At 56.7% G+C, this 20,151-nt stretch overlaps 3 protein-coding genes across 3 annotated transcripts; all 3 read right to left on the bottom strand.

Moving 5' to 3' along the window:
* Positions 1-377: 377 nt before the first annotated feature.
* Positions 378-3,101, bottom strand: PHYSODRAFT_344549 (hypothetical protein; the record flags this gene model as incomplete). Its single annotated transcript, XM_009520856.1, has 1 exon — positions 378-3,101. One exon carries the CDS (start codon positions 3,099-3,101, stop codon positions 378-380), a length of 2,724 nt encoding a protein of 907 aa, XP_009519151.1.
* A 4,707-nt stretch (positions 3,102-7,808) lies between these two features.
* PHYSODRAFT_325038 (hypothetical protein) lies at positions 7,809-9,545 on the bottom strand (the record flags this gene model as incomplete). The annotated part of the gene is made up of 6 exons (XM_009520855.1): positions 7,809-7,912; positions 8,000-8,369; positions 8,423-8,569; positions 8,659-8,709; positions 8,764-8,824; positions 9,445-9,545. The coding sequence occupies 6 exons, from the start codon at positions 9,543-9,545 to the stop codon at positions 7,809-7,811; spliced, it is 834 nt and encodes a 277-aa protein (XP_009519150.1).
* Positions 9,546-16,435: 6,890 nt separating this feature from the next.
* On the bottom strand, positions 16,436-17,978 carry PHYSODRAFT_484788 (hypothetical protein; the record flags this gene model as incomplete). The annotated part of the gene is made up of 2 exons (XM_009520854.1): positions 16,436-16,674; positions 17,756-17,978. 2 exons carry the CDS (start codon positions 17,976-17,978, stop codon positions 16,436-16,438), a joined length of 462 nt encoding a protein of 153 aa, XP_009519149.1.
* Between the last annotated feature and the right edge of the window lie 2,173 nt (positions 17,979-20,151).

The following is a 20,151-nucleotide window of genomic DNA, read 5'->3' as shown; positions in this document are numbered from 1 at the left end:
TGCGTTTTGCGAGAAAACACTTTCAACAGTCTTCTTGCGCATGGATGATATTCATAGCGTTTATGATAGACCCGGTTCGGTGTTCAGTGACCTTGGATTGGCTGCGACGAGGAAGACCTCTAAATTGGCCGCCCACACGACGTTCGATCCCACAGTAGTGAAGAATCAGACAGACAAACTTAACACTTCGTGTGTGCGTAGCTGTAGACTGCTTTCAAATACTACGTACTCAAACAGCAAGACCAGATCAAGGGTATACCTTCTTTACAAACGACATCTTTCTTTTATGATTAAGTCTCGAACGGCGACGAGATGTACAGGTTTCTGAATCGGACCAAGCCGTCCTGCCGGATCATCGAAGTCGCGACCTCGCAGAGTTAGCTAGAGCCTGCGTACTTCAAGGCCATGATACTGAGCGCGATGACTCCGAGTCCGCCGAAGAACGCCACCACGAACGCCTTTCCGCTGGGGTCGAACTTGTAGGCACCCGGCAGAAGCTCCTTCACCGTGATGCAGACCAGCATGCCAGCAACGATGCCGTAGAGCGATGCCTCGAGACCGTAGCTCATACCGCCAGATACAGCAGCCCAGCCGATACCAGCTCCCAGAGGCTGGGCGATGCCACTCAAAGCCGTCCACTTGAAAGCCTCAATCTTGCTGCCCGTGGCGTAGTACACAGGCGCAGCAACTGCCACACCTTCGGGGAAGTTGTGAAGGATGATGCCGATCGACAGCACGATACCCGATCGAAGTCCCGAAAGCGACGAGACGAAGAGCGCGAGACCCTCGGGAAAGTTGTGGATGGCCACAGCAATGCCCGTCATGACACCGGCGCGACGGAACTCCTCCTTCTGGCCAGCATTCTCTTCAAGCAGGTTGGACGATTCAGCAGTAGCTGGGCTGTGAAGCTCGTTGTGTTGGGCACCGGTAGGGCTTTCAGTGATGGGAGACACAAAGCCAGCTTTGTCGCCTTCCTCCACATCACCAGAGCTCACAGGGGCGTTCGACTTCTCTCCAGCCGCCTTCTTCCTCCCGAAAATCGAGTGCACCAGGAATTCCACCAGCAGAATGATCAACACACCGCCGAAGAACGCCGCCACCGTGGTCATGTACGCGTTACCATTGCACGTGTTGTCACAGACACCGGTGCTTGCGGAGCCTCCCTTCTCGTAAGCTTCGGGGTCCACGTTGCCCGTCGTGTAGGCGGCTCGGTAGAACGTCAGTGCCTCACTGAAGAGATCCGCCAGACCGATGAAGAGCATAACGCCCGATGACAATGCGAAAGCCACAGACAGCGCCAACGGACTCGCCAGGAAATTCAGACGCTTCACAGAAATCACCAGCACCGACAGCGTCGTAGCGAGGCCACCCAGCACACTCATGCACATGGCTGTAGCGATGACCGTATTGGTGATCTGTGTTCCGGGTGTGATACCGTTGTCGTCGGCGTATCCGTCATCGACGTCCATGATGTTGAACCAGCTCATCATAGCGTTCTCCTCGTGCTCGAGGATGTGGCAGTGAGCCACGTACGGGTCGGTTGTGTCGAAGTTGAACTCCTTGGCGCCGCGAGTGCTTCCCTCCAGCAGGTAGTCGCCGGGCGTGCAAGCCACGTAGCAGACTTGGGTGATCGTGTCCGACGCTCGGTCACCGGCGTTCGGAATGACCACCACATCCTTGAGCTCGTTCGTGTTCACCGTCTCCTCCGTGTCACCGCACTGCGCGTTGATCAAGTGCCAGTGGAACGGGTGCGGGTCATCGGTCGGGTTCTGGAAGTTCCACTTCTCGACCGTGCCCTTGGTGCAGTGCAGGTTGCCGGTGATCCCCGAGGTGTTCACTTGCTGCGAGCGGTACAGCAGAATGCTCATGGTGGGGCACAGCAGCTCGGTCTCCATCTCACCCAGAATCAGAGTGCGTTCCTTGCCGCCAGCTTCGTAGAGCGCCTTGAGCGACTTGTACGGGGTCAAGGAGGACGGGATCTCACGCACCTCCATCGTGTCCGTCTTGAGGCTCTCAACGATGCGGAACTGCATCACACGGTTGTCGTAGGGCGTGGCCTGGTCGGACGTCTGCTTGTCCTCGAGGTCGTAGGTCGTGCCGTTCTTGTCGTTGCCAAAGTCGCACACGAACTCCACGCGCTCGAACGGGAAGATCACGAGGTCCTCGGTGAGCGCCTTGGGCTCGCCGACGAAACCCGAGTCCGTGGCGATCACCTGGCACTTGTCCGCGAAGGGCATGGTCAAGTTGTAGTGACGTGCGTTGGCCACGTTCACCAAGCGGAAGCGCACCTGGGCGGGCGGCACTTCAACGTACGGCATGATGACACCGTTAACGAGGTTCACGGAGCCAAAGGACTCGGGCACCCACACGGTCGCGCCCTCGTTACAGTTGTCGTCCGAGTACATGATCTTGCCCGAGTTGCTGATGAGTCGGTCGGTCAGCAGCAGCGGGATGTCGGTCTCGATGTCCAAGTTGAGCTTGGCCTCCAGCTCCGCATCCGAGATGATGTAGGCGCCCATGAGCCCGGCCCACGTGTTGAGGCGGGTCAGGCCGTTCGAGTGGTCGTGGTACGTCTTGGTGGACGCAGACTGGTTGTTGAGGTAGTGGAATTCCTGCGACTGGTTTTTGTAGATCGACAAGAACGGGAGACCGTCGTATCTCGCTGGCGACTCCATGCCGTGGACGTGGGTCACCACCGGCACGCCGCAGTACGGGTAGCACGCAGAGGCGTGCTGCGTGAGCGTGAGCTGCACGCTCTCCTGCAGCAGGTGGGGCGCTTCAAGCTCGTTATACCACGTGATGTTGATGGGGACGCCCCTCGCGACCTTGATGGTGGGGCCCGGGAACGTCGGCGTCGAGTTCTTGAGCCCGTAGCCGTAGATGGCACCCGACAGGGAGCCGTCCTCCGTCCAGTTGTGCGTCGAGCGGCCGATCTGCATGTCGATGGCGCCGCCAGCGGTCAGGTCGATGACCTCCGGAATGGCCAACGCGCTGGCGTAGGCGTCCCAGTCGGTCTTGAGGTCGGTGAGCGCGTCGGTCGGCAACAGAAGTGCAGCGGCGCCCAGCGCCAAGGCGACGGCCGAGGTTTGAGCTGCCGGCATGGTTGGTTGCGCGCTTTGACCGATTGGGGGCTTGGACGGAGATCTGGCGCGTTGCCGGTGAATCGCGGAATGAGCGCGTACACCCGCAGCGCGGATAGGACCTTGCGCCTCATGGTGTTCGCGCTCAGCTGTACATTTTCAGGCGCGCTAATCTACGCTAATCCATGCGATTAAAACGATTACCGCGTTTCACGGGCGTGCTCTACGGAAAGATCGTGCGCAGAATGTCCAGCGTGACGCCGGCCGGCGCGTGCCTCGGTCCAATGCGCTGGTCGCGCCCGGACAAGACGGCGGTTCGGGAACCGTACCCTGCTGGAAGCAGCGCTGAACCACCGCTTTCTTTTGCTGTTTGAACGGCGCACCGACTCACACACGAGGTGAGCCGCTCGGTCGCCCCCTGTCCCACTGGGCCGGGCGTCGGCGCGTGCCGAACCCCAACAACGTGGCGCTCCGGCCTCAAACCAGCGTTACCATGCAACCGCGCACGGCAGCGCTGCCGGTGCCCGACGCCGACAGCATGGCGCCTTGACCGCCAAAAGATGTCCAGCGCTCCGCTTTCCGCGGGTGCATTTGCGATCCTAGTAGGGGGGGGTCAGAATTTGCTTTTTCGCCGACATTTTTCGGCCGAAATGGTCACCATAAAAAATATGGTCTGCCGACATATCCATTTCGCGAAATGGTTCACCTGTTTGGCTGAACCATTTTTGAAATGGTCAGACATTTCCCGAAATGGTTGACCATTTTTCGACTTCTGGTGACCTTCACTCTGTTAATCTTGCTAAATGTATACACGTCGATTTAATCAAATGCCGAGCACGTCGCCATGCACCAGCGCGCTGAGCGAGCCGGCGGCGGCAGCGGCGGCGCTCTTCTGGACGCTCCTGCGCCGCGCACATCGCGGCCTGGAGCTAGCGCAAGCTCACGCGCGTGTTGTGTGGTGCTGCATGGCGCCATGGCCTGCTGCCACGCAGCGCCACAACGGGCCATGTCACCTTCCTGGCCCCCGCGGTCTGCTGTGCCCTCTGGGCCATGCGTAGCAGACAGATAACGGGCATCTAACGCTCCTACGTTCCTACGTGCGTCCTCTACGCAGCGCTGCTGTCGCAGAGGCGCCCATCGGCTGCAGCTTGCTGCCCGAGCGCGCAGCAAGCTGCAGCCTTGCATGTCTACATGTAGATAAGCTATTCAAAAAATGATCGGTCATTTCATATCTGACCGGGGTGATATTTTGGAAATGGTTTAATCATTTCGGGGGCTCTCAAGTGGCGATATTTTTTGTACCATTTGCCAATTCTGACCCCCCTCCCCTAATTGAGGGAGGGGGCACCGAAACAGGCAATGGTACACACGTACTTCACGCAACACAAATCTCTTCCCTGTTTTTATTTTATGCGGTTTACGCCGTGAGCACTGCAGCAACCACGCTAACCAGGCATGACGAGAAGTCATAGCTGGCGGCAACACAAACCTCTTCCCTTACCAGACAAAATCCAATTGGGACGATAACCCTCCGTTTGTGAGTGACTCCGCCAGCATTGACTATCATCTCCGTGTCGAAGTTTACTTCGGGTTGCCATCTTTCGCCGCTGATGTCAGATCCATCCCGATGTGTTAGTACGACGTTGATATAGTCTGGTGAGCTCGGTATGGTGCGGCGATTCTGTGTTGCATGCTGAATGGATGCATTTGCTGCTTTCGCGTGAGAGATCGAATCCCATCCGAGGGAGTGCATGTAGCAAGGTGTCCCATCGACAATACCCATCCGAGATTACCTGCGCTATTGTCCAGAACTTGAGCAGGGGCTCCAGGAATGAAATACGCAAACAAGTAGGGGTGTACATCTTCGTTGTACAGAGCCATCAAAAGACTTTCGCCAATCTTTGCCGAATTGGTCATCTACGCCGCAGAACTGGGACGCCATGTAGTGTGCCGAAAAGTAATGCAGTGGCTCTGGAGCTGCAGGAGTCTCCAGCCGACTATGAGCTGCGTGGCGCATGCTCACGGGGGAAACGGATCGCAGAAGGCGCCAGATTCCACTGGCGGTCTAAAGAAGAAGAAGCGCTGTTCGTGAAGCTGCTCTGGTGGTAGTGCCTGAAGCTGAACGAAGAAGCTGAAAGAGGAAAGCTGCGTCTGAAACTGCTGAATAAAGCTAGTAAGCTGTCGGTAGGAACGTAGGAAATAGGGAGTGGAGGTTGTAGTAGGAAATATGAACCTCTGTAGTTGGAGCTGGTGCCGCATATTTGTAGCAAATGACAGCAAGCAAAAGATAAAGCAGCAATGCAGTCCCAGCATGCAACCTGTGTTGTCTAGTTTCTTAGAGCCTCCGTTCTCATATACGTATCGATGGTGTGTCACAACGCTGATGTCGTCGGATGTTTTCTGTGGTACGAGCAACTTTTTACTGGGATAGGAAGCACACGTTAGTGCAGACCAAATAGGATTATATCCGTAGTCAAAAGGAGACCCCTCTTGACACCTTTCTGGTACATTGTCCTGAAACCGGTGTGACCCCGGTGCCGCACTGGGCCCTCCAAAAGGTTTATATGCGTGGGCAAGCTGAACTGATAGAAAACCCATTACACCGGTATGGAAGCGGTGCCGCACTGGGCGTGGGCAAGCTGAACTGGTAGAAAACCCATTACACCGGTATGGCCGCGGTGCCGCACTGGGCCCTCCAAAAGGTTTATATGCGTGGGCAGATTGAACCTGTATGAATCAGTAACATACAGGCGCCCCCGGGCAAGTCCCGACTGTATATTTTAGTGTACCTCGCACAGGAAGTACAACAAGCTTTCAAGATTTGCGCACTACTTCTGCAAACATATTGATTTAGATGAGTGTACAGCGAGACCTACTGCGACAAGTGGCACGTTGCGGGAATACCTCCACCGTATTCTTGAGCTAAGCTTGTAGTAAGTCAGTACATACTCATTTATGTTCAGACCGCGTGAATCTTGTTGATTCGCAAACATCATAATTACCACTGTGGCGAATAGGCCGGGGACGCCTGTATATCGAATGATTTAAGCGGACGAGCTGCTGCAGAAGCATACAAAGGTAAACATTTTCATTTTCTACAAGCTACAAACAGATCCCGAGCAAGGTTCGTTTTATCACTGTGTATAAGCACCACCAAGGCATATCGTGTATCTACAGTTTTGAGCTGAATTAGCAGGCAGACGCTGCGGCTGCGAAGCAGGCGCAGGAGATGCCCGTCGTTCGTAAAAAAAAGCTCATAATAATAGAAAGCTATCAAAAACCTCGTATCCCAGCCTTCGCGTAGCCCTAGTTTGGACGAATTAATGTCTGTGAGGCTCTCCATACAGCTCTTCTAGCTGTCCTCCCAGGATAATACTGGTCTTTGTATTGAATTACCATATGGATGTGCGTCGTAAGAGTTTTATAGCCAATCAAAGCACGTATTTCACTATTTCTGCAAATATAACTGGCTCTACTACAAACTGGCCAATTCTACTAAACTGGCCAAAACCCTAACATGAACTTTGGTGGTAGGTTTTAAACCTCTGATGTATCGGGCTTTGAAGTTATTGTGAAAACCGGCAAAGATGTCCAGGCCAGATTAGCATGATTACGAGGGGTAAAAAACATATAAAAAGGGGTACGCCAAAGCCTAAATCGTAGCGTTGGTCGTAAACCGTCCATGCGCAAATCCCTATCAAATGCTAATGAGAGCCTAGCATCCTGAGCTATATAAATGGCCGCAGAGGTGCACTGCATCGTGCAGCGGGCTAGAGCAAGCGTATAAGCAGCCACTCGTGCCAAATTTCAGCCCCGTGAATAGTTCAGACGCAGACACATATTGCATGTACCCATCGGGTGTTTCATGTATACGGCAGCGTCTAGTTTGCCGTCCACGTTGACATGGGGCACCGTTCATATAAACGAGCTACCCTCATAATGCCCAGTGTCACATGGGCATTCGACGTGATTTGATTATGAATCGACGGCAGTGCGCGGTATATGAACAGCGCTGGGGAACGCCAAATCGGAGTAGCATCCTATTTATATATAACAAAACCAGCTCTCAGCTGCTTAATAAGCACTCAAATCGATCGATTTGCAAAAAATAGGACATAGTGTTCGGTTTTCACAATATTTTGCCGAAGCTAAATATGCCAAAGCCTGCTCTTACATGTAAATATGTGTGCAGATAAATATGTGTGCAGATAAATATGTGTGCAGAATATACAATACTTACTAAATTATTTGCTAAAATTATGCATAAATCCACCGCCACATATATCTCGGCATGATGGAGTCTTTCAACGCCATGCTTGGCCCCGTACACCACTGTGCATGATGCTCAGCACCCCGATCCTCTCACGCATAATTGCCGTGTGTCTAGGTGCTTGTGGATAAATGTCGACAGAATTGCAGCTGCACAGCCACAATTGCACTTTTAATCGTGCAATTATGGCGCTTTTAGAGTAATTTTAGGCCTCCACCGATTTATACACCTCGCTTTATCGTAAATCTAGCAGGTTGTCGCTATAAATACAACAAATCTCGCCTCGTGTGCCAAAATCATTGCAAAGCACAGCTCGCGCAAGTCCAGGATAGAGGACAAAGTGCGTTCATCATGGAGATCTTGATAATCCTGGTCGTGATACCCTTTGCGCTGGACGTAACGCCAGAAGAGGGCTTCCACTTCACCCCAGATCATAGTCTCAGCAGGTTTGGCCCAGGCTAACTCCGCACAGGATGGAGTCCACCCTTGTCCTCCGGCTTCTTACGAAGCGTGGTCAACTCCTTCAGTATGAGCTTGTGTGGTGCTAGCACACACCTGGCGGCTTCAACGCCGCCAACAAAAAGTGGCTCTTTCTCAACGAGAGCTCACTCATAGGTACCCCTTGAGGTATACCCCCTAATAAGGCCACGCAAAGCCGTGAGCTTCTCAAAAAGCGCTGGCGCTCCGGTGCCAGACTCGGGTGGGAAGCAGCCCTGCGCATACGTGGTACCTCCGCCTGAAGAAGGCTCGACGGCAGTTGCGGCAGCCCACTGCCTGGCATGTGAGCCCGAGACAGCAGCGTAGTATTGCTGCTGCTGCTCGTCGAGGTTGTTGGAGACCTCCCCACACTCGCGGATGGCACCCTCCTCAGACTTGGAGTCACCGAACAGGTCATGGTAGTCGTCGCGGTGTGGCGACCTGGAAGCGGAACGCTTCCTCGCACTGGCCTCCTCGGCCTCCGTCGCAGCGACGGGCTTTGCCGCGACAGCGGCCATTGAAGCCTGGGCACGCTTACGGCCCTGCGCGAGCGTCAGGCCTTGACAGGCGGATCCGCTTTGGGCTTGGAGCCCACCGCGTCGCTTTGCGACGAAGCGGCAACGGCCTCCGGGTCGGCCATGATGACGTCTGCCTCCGCCTGCTTGTCGCCGTCGTCGGCGCTGAACTCGTCGTCCTCTGCCGCCTTCTCAGGCGAGGCCTGCGCGTCGGCCGGTCCCGAGGACTCCCCTCCTTGCCATGCGTGGCATCAGAAGGCTTGCTCTGTGTTCGGTCCTGACGCCCACCCTACGGCGTGCTGCTATGAAAGTGCACCGCCCCCTCAGCCGTCTCCGTGACCTGCTTCAGCGCGGACGACTGGTCCTGCTACGAAAGCGCACCGCCCCCTCAGCCGTCTCCGTGGCCTCCTTCAGCGCGGACGACTAGTCCTTGGCCTTGGTCGCCCTGATCTTCGGCCCTATTACCCGTAGTCTCGAAGGCGCTATCGCATCACACGCACTACGCTTTGGAGGCATGCTTCCGGTCGGCGCGGAGACCCTGCGACTTGCTCGGCGATGTGCCAGTTGCTCGGTGAGAGCAAAGCGCCGAGGCGCTAGAGCTCGAGCTGTCAGTGATGGATTTCGACTTTGCGAGTGAAATATGAGTCGCCGGCGTAATTGGTTTGATTAGTCGATAAGATTAATCTAATGGGATAGCAAAATGGGGTTACACGGAATAGTGACCCTGTCACTATTCGGGGATGGCTACGCCAAAGGTCACCCCCCTGGATAGTGACCCAAGTGGCCTTAGAGTCAACAGATACCTTTTGTATGATACAAACTATAGGGAACTTAGAATTTGTATGCAGGCGAGATCTGTACCAACCTATAAATACACTCAGTCTTAGATCTACCACTGTTGCAAGTAAACCGTCCCCCTCGACGAGGAACACATCAACGGCAGTTCAAGTTCAATTGGGGTTTGTATACTTCTGCTTCATCTGCCAGAAGTGCTGTGTGCCCCGTCACATCAGGGATCGTCACACAAATGACACTCCCCTCGATTGCGACCCAAGTGACCTCAGACCCAACAGATACACCTCGGGACAATTGCAGAGCCTACCGGCTCCAGCGGACTGCTGGAAGTCGATGAGTCTTGACTTTGTCTTCGCACTTCCGGCCGATGACCGTGGCAACACCGGTGTTGTTGTCTTTGTGTGCCATCGGAGCAAGATGGTACATTTTGCTCTAGATCGTGACACCGTCACTGGCGACAAGGTCTTTTACCTGTTCATGAACTGTGTCTTCTGACACCACGGTCTGCCCGAGACCATTGTCTCTGGTCGAGATCTGTGAGGCGAGGCGGGCGAACGCCTTTATCGTCCAGGGTGTATAGCGTACGTCCGGTAGGCTTAGACCCGGGAGGGTTTAGCTTACGAAAACCCAAAACTTACAATGAATATAAGTTCCGGTTGACATGTGACCTTGTGCGATCCCTATAGGTGTCGTTTACCTTTGGCGGACCGAGTTTCAAACTTGGGAATTGCAATTGATCAAAGATACAGGAATATAGAAAACTTGGGGGCGCTACTCGTTCCGGGGGTCCTGAATGGGAGTGAGATCACGAGCAAATACCTTCTCCAAAATAACCAATATCAATACAGAGTCTGTACTCCCAATATATAGCCTGTCAATTTCGGTTGCACCCCGAATACAGGTAAATTTGGGATGTCCCACGCGCACCACTCCTGAATGTCAGGAGATCAATACAGGTACCTTCCTACCACATGCAATCTAAAATCGGGTCCTAGGGGGCGATTGCCACAACCTCCTAAAACACAGGGAATATCAAATGCAAGCCCACACTGAGAGTGCACGCCACAACTGGGAAATGAAACAGGTGTACCAACCCGAATGGACAATACTTTTGGGTACCTGGCTTGGGTTGAAGGTGTAGTAAGAAGTTTTCGGGGGCCTTGGACCAGGCGTTACTCAACGCTCGCAGCGGGGCTCCGAATGGTACACCCTCTCGTGGGCTCCTACACAATACACTCTCCCGTGGGCGACGGCTGTCCATAGGCGAATTACGAACCAGGCACTTGTGCATTTGAACGCAAAACAAACTATGTTGATCTTTAACCTCTTCTCTCTCTTTCTCTTTGTATCTCTCTCTCTTCTTCGTTGTATACTTCTCTTCCTCTTCATATGGTCTTGTTACCTTGAGGGCCGCTGGATCTTCACGCAGTCCCCTCTGCTCATTTCTTCATACGTGTTCGGGTTATCTTGGTATCAGTATACCCGGGCGTCGCATCGCGGCGCGCCCACATTGTAACGGGGTTACACGAGAGTTACCTGAAAGGTTACGGAGTGGGTACACACTGTATAACCTAAATCAGTAGGAGAACAGTACATGGCTTCAGAGCCACTGATTATGCATTATATGGCTAGTGAACCGGATACATTTACACCGTAGGCGGCTTGGCCGCGCCAAAGAGAAATACATTCAGTTTGAGATTTACACACTTAAGAGTTAAGGGTTGACTCTTATAGTCCGTAAGATGTACGGACGCGTACGTTCTGGTATTAGAACGGGCTATCTTAAGCTGAGACTATGTGAGTCTGTTACGTTTTCCTCTGACGCTAAAGCTACGGCAGCCCCGCTGCACTTGGTAGCACTTATAGTCAATCCGACACCTGAGTCTGTATAGACTGACCCTCTGTGGAGAATGGAGCAGTTCGCTCACTTGCCCCCGAACCAGCAGGATGCGCTTAAAAAGCTTATGCCCTTGCTGGGCCCGGAGGGCGTGACGCAACTTGCGCAGCAAGGCCCCGACGCGGTGAACGCGCGTCTCGAGGCGTTTTCAAGCTACGAGAATGCTCAACTAGAGCACCTCCAGCAGAGGATGGCGACTGCCGCGGCGCCCCAAGCGCCCCCTTCGTCGTCCGACGCGGGAACAAGACCCAAGCCGCTCATGTTGAGCGTGAAGACCTTCGAAGGCAAGGAGGGTGTAAGCTTGATGCTTTGGACCCGTGAGGTTGAGATGGCTATGAGCTCAGCTCTACTCCGGATGGAATCACAGCGCGTGGCACTAGCTATCTCGAAGCTCGGTGGGCGAGCGAGAGAGTGGGCACTAACGTCCGGGACGTCGGTCGAGGTGGCCTTCCCGACGTGGGACCAGCTGAAACAGCAATTGCTCCGAGTGTTCGCTCCGCCTAACGAGGCGTATCGCGTGCGCTCACGCTTCCTGGCTACTCGTCAGAGCAAGAAGGAGTTGGTGGACTATGTCCAAGAGCTGAGAACTCTCATTGCAGGGATGTCTGCTGACCCGTTGCCGGAAGCAGTCACCGTCACGGTGTTCATGGAGGGCCTTCGCACTGGCGTTGCCAGGACGGAGGTGTTCCGAACCCACCCGAGCTCTTTTGAAGAGCCTGTGAGCGTCGCATTGAATGTGGAACACAACTTTATGTCGTCGAGACTTGGGTGGAATGCGTCTTACGCTAGCGCGTCGAATGGTCCGAACCCATGGACCTCAGCTATACTGAAGACGAAGAAGATGAGCTTCGTGCTGCGGAGCAGCGTCGCAGTATCCGCAGATGCTTCATCTGTGGTGACACCCGTCACCTTCATGCTGGGTGTCCGCTGCGCCATCAGCGCCAGGCTTCGTCAAGCCGCTCTTCGAGTTCAAGCCAGGGCTCTGGTTCGTCTCGGGGAAACGAGAAGTCCCAGTAGGCGCGGGGCGGCCTACTGGGGAAGAACTAAGTTCTATTGAGCTTCGGTGAGGTGGAGGTCGACAGGACTTAGCCCCGAAGAGAGCTGTACTCTCCAACACGGAACGTGTATGCAAGCCGGGCTTGCTAGTCGTCCAAGCTTGGGTGAAGGGCTTCACGAAGCCATGAACGATTTTGATCAATTCGGGAGCGTCGGGTACTTACGCCCGGCGTTCTACGATGGACGGAAGTCAGATTTATGCTGAGGCCCTGATAGCGCGCGGAAGTGACATCGTCACTGTTCGTCTCGCGACGGGCACTCGTGTCACGGTGCCTAAGGTCCCTGTGGACCTGGGCATGAAGTTTTTTTGATTTTGATAGCGTGGAACGCTGTCTGGTCTTAGACCTCGATTCGAGATATGATCTCATTCTTGGTATGGTGTGGCTGGAATGCCACGAGCCTTGGATCGATTGGAGGTCGAACACCCTTGGTGCTACGCACTTCTCTCCTGGCGGAGCGTTGGCGAGTCATGAACCCACCTCTGCTAGGAAGCAGAAGCGCTTTTGGCGCGAGCACTGGACCGAGTCGGTCAATATGCTGGACATCGGAGTATCCGAGTTGGTGGACACTGCGTGTATCGAGAACGGGCGTTCCGAGCGTGGCTCGCGGACGGCAGGTGGAGCGGCACGAATACCACTGAACGGGTGTGCGTCTGACGGCGACGCCCTGCGGCATGCCGGTGAAGGCGTGGTCGACAGGAAGTCGAGTGAAGATGAGCGTTGCCCGGATCATGGATGTGGAGCGGCACGAATTCCGCTGAGCGGGTGTGCGTCTGAGGGCGACGCCCTGTTGTATTCAAGTGAAGGCGTGGTCGGCATGAAGCCGAGGAGCCATGGGCGTTGCCCGGATCAAGGATGTGGAGCGATACTAATTCCGCTGAGCGGGCGTGCGTCTGACGGCGACGCCCTGCTGTATTCAAGTGAAGGCGTGGTCGGCATGAAGCCGATGAGCCATGGACGTTGCCCGGATGAAGGATGTGGGGCGATACTATTTCTGCTGAGCGGGTGTGCGTCTGATGGCGACGCCCTGCTGTATTCAAGTGAAGCCAAGGTCGGCATGAAGTCGAGTGAAGATGGACGTTGCCCGGCTGTTGAAGGATGTGGGGCGGCACTAATTCCGCTGAGCGTACGTGCGTCTGAGGGCGACGCCCTGCTGTATTCAAGTGAAGCCAAGGTCGGCATGAAGTCGAGTGCAATGGACGTTGCCCGGCTGTTGAAGGATGTGGAGCGGCACGAATTCCGCTGAGCGGGTGTGCGTCTGAGGGCGACGCCCTGCGGCATTCCGGTTAAGGCGTGGTCGACAGGAAGTCGAGTGAAGATGAGCGTTGCCCGGATCATGGATGTGGAGCGGCACGAATTCCGCTGAGCGGGTGTGCGTCTGAGGGCGACGCCCTGTTGTATTCAAGTGAAGGCGTGGTCGGCATGAAGCCGATGAGCCATGGACGTTGCCCGGATCATGGATGTGGGGCGGCACTAATTCCGCTGAGCGGGTGTGCGTCTGAGGGCGACGCCCTGCTGTATTCAAGTGAAGGCGTGGTCGGCATGAAGCCGATGAGCCATGGACGTTGCCCGGATGAAGGATGTGGGGCGATACTATTTCTGCTGAGCGGGTGTGCGTCTGATGGCGACGCCCTGCTGTATTCAAGTGAAGCCAAGGTCGGCATGAAGTCGAGTGCAATGGACGTTGCCCGGCTGTTGAAGGATGTGGAGCGGCCCGAATTCCGCTGAGCGGGTGTGCGTCTGACGGCGACGCCCTGCGGCATGCCGGTGAAGGCGTGGTCGACAGGAAGTCGAGTGAAGATGAGCGTTGCCCGGATCATGGATGTGGAGCGGCACGAATTCCGCTGAGCGGGTGTGCGTCTGAGGGCGACGCCCTGTTGTATTCAAGTGAAGGCGTGGTCGGCATGAAGCCGATGAGCCATGGACGTTGCCCGGATGAAGGATATGGGGCGATACTATTTCTGCTGAGCGGGTGTGCGTCTGATGGCGACGCCCTGCTGTATTCAAGTGAAGCCAAGGTCGGCATGAAGTCGAGTGCAATGGATGTTGCCCGGCTGTTGAAGGATGTGGAGCGGCACGAATTACGCTGAGCGGGTGTGCGTCTGAGGGCGACGCCCTGCTGTATTCAAGTGATGCCAAGGTCGGCATGAAGCCGAGGAGCCATGGGCGTTGCCGGGATTAAGGATGTGGAGCGATACTATTTCTGCTGAGCGGGTGTGCGTCTGACGGCGACGCCCTGCGGCATGCCGGTGAAGGCGTGGTCGACAGAAAGTCGAGTGAAGATGAGCGTTGCCCGGATCATGGATGTGGAGCGGCACGAATTCCGCTGAGCGGGTGTGCGTCTGAGGGCGACGCCCTGTTGTATTCAAGTGAAGGCGTGGTCGGCATGAAGCCGATGAGCCATGGACGTTGCCCGGATCAAGGATGTGGGGCGATACTATTTCTGCTGAGCGGGTGTGCGTCTGACGGCGACGCCCTGCGGCATGCCGGTGAAGGTGTGGTCGACAGGAAGTCGAGTGAAGATGAGCGTTGCCCGGATCATGGATGTGGAGCGGCACGAATTCCGCTGAGCGGGTGTGCGTCTGAGGGCGACGCCCTGTTGTATTCAAGTGAAGGCGTGGTCGGCATGAAGCCGATGAGCCATGGACGTTGCCCGGATGAAGGATGTGGGGCGATACTATTTCTGCTGATCGGGTGTGCGTCTGATGGCGACGCCCTGCTGTATTCAAGTGAAGCCAAGGTCGGCATGAAGTCGAGTGCAATGGACGTTGCCCGGCTGTTGAAGGATGTGGAGCGGCACTAATTCCGCTGAGCGGGTGTGCGTCTGAGGGCGACGCCCTGTTGTATTCAAGTGAAGCCAAGGTCGGCATGAAGTCGAGTGCAATGGACGTTGCCCGGCTGTTGAAGGATGTGGAGCGGCACGAATTCCGCTGAGCGGGCGTGCGTCTGACGGCGACGCCCTGCGGCATGCCGGTGAAGGCGTGGTCGACAGAAAGTCGAGTGAAGATGAGCGTTGCCCGGATCATGGATGTGGAGCGGCACGAATTCCGCTGAGCGGGTGTGCGTCTGAGGGCGACGCCCTGTTGTATTCAAGTGAAGGCGTGGTCGGCATGAAGCCGATGAGCCATGGACGTTGCCCGGATCAAGGATGTGGGGCGATACTATTTCTGCTGAGCGGGTGTGCGTCTGAGGGCGACGCCCTGCGGCATGCCGGTGAAGGTGTGGTCGACAGGAAGTCGAGTGAAGATGAGCGTTGCCCGGATCATGGATGTGGAGCGGCACGAATTCCGCTGAGCGGGTGTGCGTCTGAGGGCGACGCCCTGTTGTATTCAAGTGAAGGCGTGGTCGGCATGAAGCCGATGAGCCATGGACGTTGCCCGGATGAAGGATGTGGGGCGATACTATTTCTGCTGATCGGGTGTGCGTCTGATGGCGACGCCCTGCTGTATTCAAGTGAAGCCAAGGTCGGCATGAAGTCGAGTGCAATGGACGTTGCCCGGCTGTTGAAGGATGTGGAGCGGCACTAATTCCGCTGAGCGGGTGTGCGTCTGAGGGCGACGCCCTGTTGTATTCAAGTGAAGCCAAGGTCGGCATGAAGTCGAGTGCAATGGACGTTGCCCGGCTGTTGAAGGATGTGGAGCGGCACGAATTCCGCTGAGCGGGTGTGCGTCTGAGGGCGACGCCCTGCGGCATTCCGGTGAAGGCGTGGTCGACAGGAAGTCGAGTGAAGATGAGCGTTGCCCGGATCATGGATGTGGAGCGGCACGAATTCCGCTGAGCGGGTGTGCGTCTGAGGGCGACGCCCTGTTGTATTCAAGTGAAGGCGTGGTCGGCATGAAGCCGATGAGCCATGGACGTTGCCCGGATCAAGGATGTGGGGCGATACTATTTCTGCTGAGCGGGTGTGCGTCTGAGGGCGACGCCCTGTTGTATTCAAGTGAAGGCGTGGTCGGCATGAAGCCGATGAGCCATGGACGTTGCCCGGATCAAGGATGTGGGGCGATACTATTTCTGCTGAGCGGGTGTGCGTCTGAGGGCGACGCCCTGCGGCATGCCGGTGAAGGTGTGGTCGACAGGAAGTCGAGTGAAGATGAGCGTTGCCCGGATCATGGATGTGGAGCTGCACGAATTCCGCTGAGCGGGTGTGCGTCTGAGGGCGACGCCCTGCGGCATGCCGGTGAAGGCGTGGTCGACAGGAAGTCGAGGAGCCATGGGCGTTGCCCGGATCAAGGATGTGGAGCGATACTAATTCCGCTGAGCGGGCGTGCGTCTGACGGCGACGCCCTGCGGCATGCCGGTGAAGGCGTGGTCGACAGGAAGTCGAGTGAAGATGAGCGTTGCCCGGATCATGGATGTGGAGCGGCACGAATTCCGCTGAGCGGGTGTGCGTCTGAGGGCGACGCCCTGTTGTATTCAAGTGAAGGCGTGGTCGGCATGAAGCCGATGAGCCATGGACGTTGCCCGGATGAAGGATGTGGGGCGATACTATTTCTGCTGAGCGGGTGTGCGTCTGATGGCGACGCCCTGCTGTATTCAAGTGAAGCCAAGGTCGGCATGAAGTGAAGTGAAGATGGACGTTGCCCGGCTGTTGAAGGATGTGGGGCGGCACTAATTCCGCTGAGCGTACGTGCGTCTGAGGGCGACGCCCTGCTGTATTCAAGTGAAGCCAAGGTCGGCATGAAGTCGAGTGCAATGGACGTTGCCCGGCTGTTGAAGGATGTGGAGCGGCACGAATTCCGCTGAGCGGGTGTGCGTCTGAGGGCGACGCCCTGCGGCATGCCGGTGAAGGCGTGGTCGACAGGAAGTCGAGTGAAGATGGACGTTGCCCGGATCATGGATGTGGAGCTGCACGAATTCCGCTGAGCGGGTGTGCGTCTGAGGGCGACGCCCTGCGGCATGCCGGTGAAGGCGTGGTCGACAGGAAGTCGAGGAGCCATGGGCGTTGCCCGGATCAAGGATGTGGAGCGATACTAATTCCGCTGAGCGGGCGTGCGTCTGACGGCGACGCCCTGCGGCATGCCGGTGAAGGCGTGGTCGACAGGAAGTCGAGTGAAGATGAGCGTTGCCCGGATCATGGATGTGGAGCGGCACGAATTCCGCTGAGCGGGTGTGCGTCTGAGGGCGACGCCCTGTTGTATTCAAGTGAAGGCGTGGTCGGCATGAAGCCGATGAGCCATGGACGTTGCCCGGATGAAGGATGTGGGGCGATACTATTTCTGCTGAGCGGGTGTGCGTCTGATGGCGACGCCCTGCTGTATTCAAGTGAAGCCAAGGTCGGCATGAAGTCAAGTGAAGATGGACGTTGCCCGGCTGTTGAAGGATGTGGGGCGGCACTAATTCCGCTGAGCGTACGTGCGTCTGAGGGCGACGCCCTGCTGTATTCAAGTGAAGCCAAGGTCGGCATGAAGTCGAGTGCAATGGACGTTGCCCGGCTGTTGAAGGATGTGGAGCGGCACGAATTCCGCTGAGCGGGTGTGCGTCTGAGGGCGACGCCCTGCGGCATGCCGGTGAAGGCGTGGTCGACAGGAAGTCGAGTGAAGATGGACGTTGCCCGGATCATGGATGTGGAGCGGCACGAATTCCGCTGAGCGGGTGTGCGTCTGAGGGCGACGCCCTGTTGTATTCAAGTGAAGGCGTGGTCGGCATGAAGCCGATGAGCCATGGACGTTGCCCGGATGAAGGATGTGGGGCGATACTATTTCTGCTGAGCGGGTGTGCGTCTGAGGGCGACGCCCTGCTGTATTCAAGTGAAGCCAAGGTCGGCATGAAGTGAAGTGAAGATGGACGTTGCCCGGCTGTTGAAGGATGTGGGGCGGCACTAATTCCGCTGAGCGTACGTGCGTCTGAGGGCGACGCCCTGCTGTATTCAAGTGAAGCCAAGGTCGGCATGAAGTCGAGTGCAATGGACGTTGCCCGGCTGTTGAAGGATGTGGAGCGGCACGAATTCCGCTGAGCGGGTGTGCGTCTGAGGGCGACGCCCTGCGGCATGCCGGTGAAGGCGTGGTCGACAGGAAGTCGAGTGAAGATGGACGTTGCCCGGATCATGGATGTGGAGCGGCACGAATTCCGCTGAGCGGGTGTGCGTCTGAGGGCGACGCCCTGCTGTATTCAAATGAAGCCAAGGTCGGCATGAAGTCGAGTGCAATGGACGTTGCCCGGCTGTTGAAGGATGTGGAGCGGCCCGAATTCCGCTGAGCGGGTGTGCGTCTGAGGGCGACGCCCTGCTGTATTCAAGTGAAGCCAAGGTCGGCATGAAGTCGAGTGCAATGGACGTTGCCCGGCTGTTGAAGGATGTGGAGCGGCACGAATTCCGCTGAGCGGGTGTGCGTCTGAGGGCGACGCCCTGCGGCATGCCGGTGAAGGCGTGGTCGACAGGAAGTCGAGTGAAGATGAGCGTTGCCCGGATCATGGATGTGGAGCGGCACGAATTCCGCTGAGCGGGTGTGCGTCTGACGGCGACGCCCTGCGGCATGCCGGTGAAGGCGTGGTCGACAGGAAGTCGAGGAGCCATGGGCGTTGCCCGGATCAAGGATGTGGAGCGATACTAATTCCGCTGAGCGGGCGTGCGTCTGACGGCGACGCCCTGCGGCATGCCGGTGAAGGCGTGGTCGACAGGAAGTCGAGTGAAGATGAGCGTTGCCCGGATCATGGATGTGGAGCGGCACGAATTCCGCTGAGCGGGTGTGCGTCTGAGGGCGACGCCCTGTTGTATTCAAGTGAAGGCGTGGTCGGCATGAAGCCGATGAGCCATGGACGTTGCCCGGATGAAGGATGTGGGGCGATACTATTTCTGCTGAGCGGGTGTGCGTCTGATGGCGACGCCCTGCTGTATTCAAGTGAAGCCAAGGTCGGCATGAAGTGAAGTGAAGATGGACGTTGCCCGGCTGTTGAAGGATGTGGGGCGGCACTAATTCCGCTGAGCGTACGTGCGTCTGAGGGCGACGCCCTGCTGTATTCAAGTGAAGCCAAGGTCGGCATGAAGTCGAGTGAAGATGGACGTTGCCCGGCTGTTGAAGGATGTGGGGCGGCACTAATTCCGCTGAGCGTACGTGCGTCTGAGGGCGACGCCCTGCTGTATTCAAGTGAAGCCAAGGTCGGCATGAAGTCGAGTGCAATGGACGTTGCCCGGCTGTTGAAGGATGTGGAGCGGCACGAATTCCGCTGAGCGGGTGTGCGTCTGAGGGCGACGCCCTGCGGCATGCCGGTGAAGGCGTGGTCGACAGGAAGTCGAGTGAAGATGGACGTTGCCCGGATCATGGATGTGGAGCGGCACGAATTCCGCTGAGCGGGTGTGCGTCTGAGGGCGACGCCCTGTTGTATTCAAGTGAAGGCGTGGTCGGCATGAAGCCGATGAGCCATGGACGTTGCCCGGATGAAGGATGTGGGGCGATACTATTTCTGCTGAGCGGGTGTGCGTCTGAGGGCGACGCCCTGCTGTATTCAAGTGAAGCCAAGGTCGGCATGAAGTGAAGTGAAGATGGACGTTGCCCGGCTGTTGAAGGATGTGGGGCGGCACTAATTCCGCTGAGCGTACGTGCGTCTGAGGGCGACGCCCTGCTGTATTCAAGTGAAGCCAAGGTCGGCATGAAGTCGAGTGCAATGGACGTTGCCCGGCTGTTGAAGGATGTGGAGCGGCACGAATTCCGCTGAGCGGGTGTGCGTCTGAGGGCGACGCCCTGCGGCATGCCGGTGAAGGCGTGGTCGACAGGAAGTCGAGTGAAGATGGACGTTGCCCGGATCATGGATGTGGAGCGGCACGAATTCCGCTGAGCGGGTGTGCGTCTGAGGGCGACGCCCTGCTGTATTCAAATGAAGCCAAGGTCGGCATGAAGTCGAGTGCAATGGACGTTGCCCGGCTGTTGAAGGATGTGGAGCGGCCCGAATTCCGCTGAGCGGGTGTGCGTCTGAGGGCGACGCCCTGCTGTATTCAAGTGAAGCCAAGGTCGGCATGAAGTCGAGTGCAATGGACGTTGCCCGGCTGTTGAAGGATGTGGAGCGGCACGAATTCCGCTGAGCGGGTGTGCGTCTGACGGCGACGCCCTGCGGCATGCCGGTGAAGGCG

The sequence above is a fragment of the Phytophthora sojae genome, assembly GCF_000149755.1.
Source record: "Phytophthora sojae unplaced genomic scaffold PHYSOscaffold_2, whole genome shotgun sequence".
Taxonomy (NCBI): domain Eukaryota; phylum Oomycota; class Peronosporomycetes; order Peronosporales; family Peronosporaceae; genus Phytophthora; species Phytophthora sojae.
Note: the sequence above shows the minus strand (reverse complement) of the source record. Positions and strands in the feature narration are given on the sequence as shown.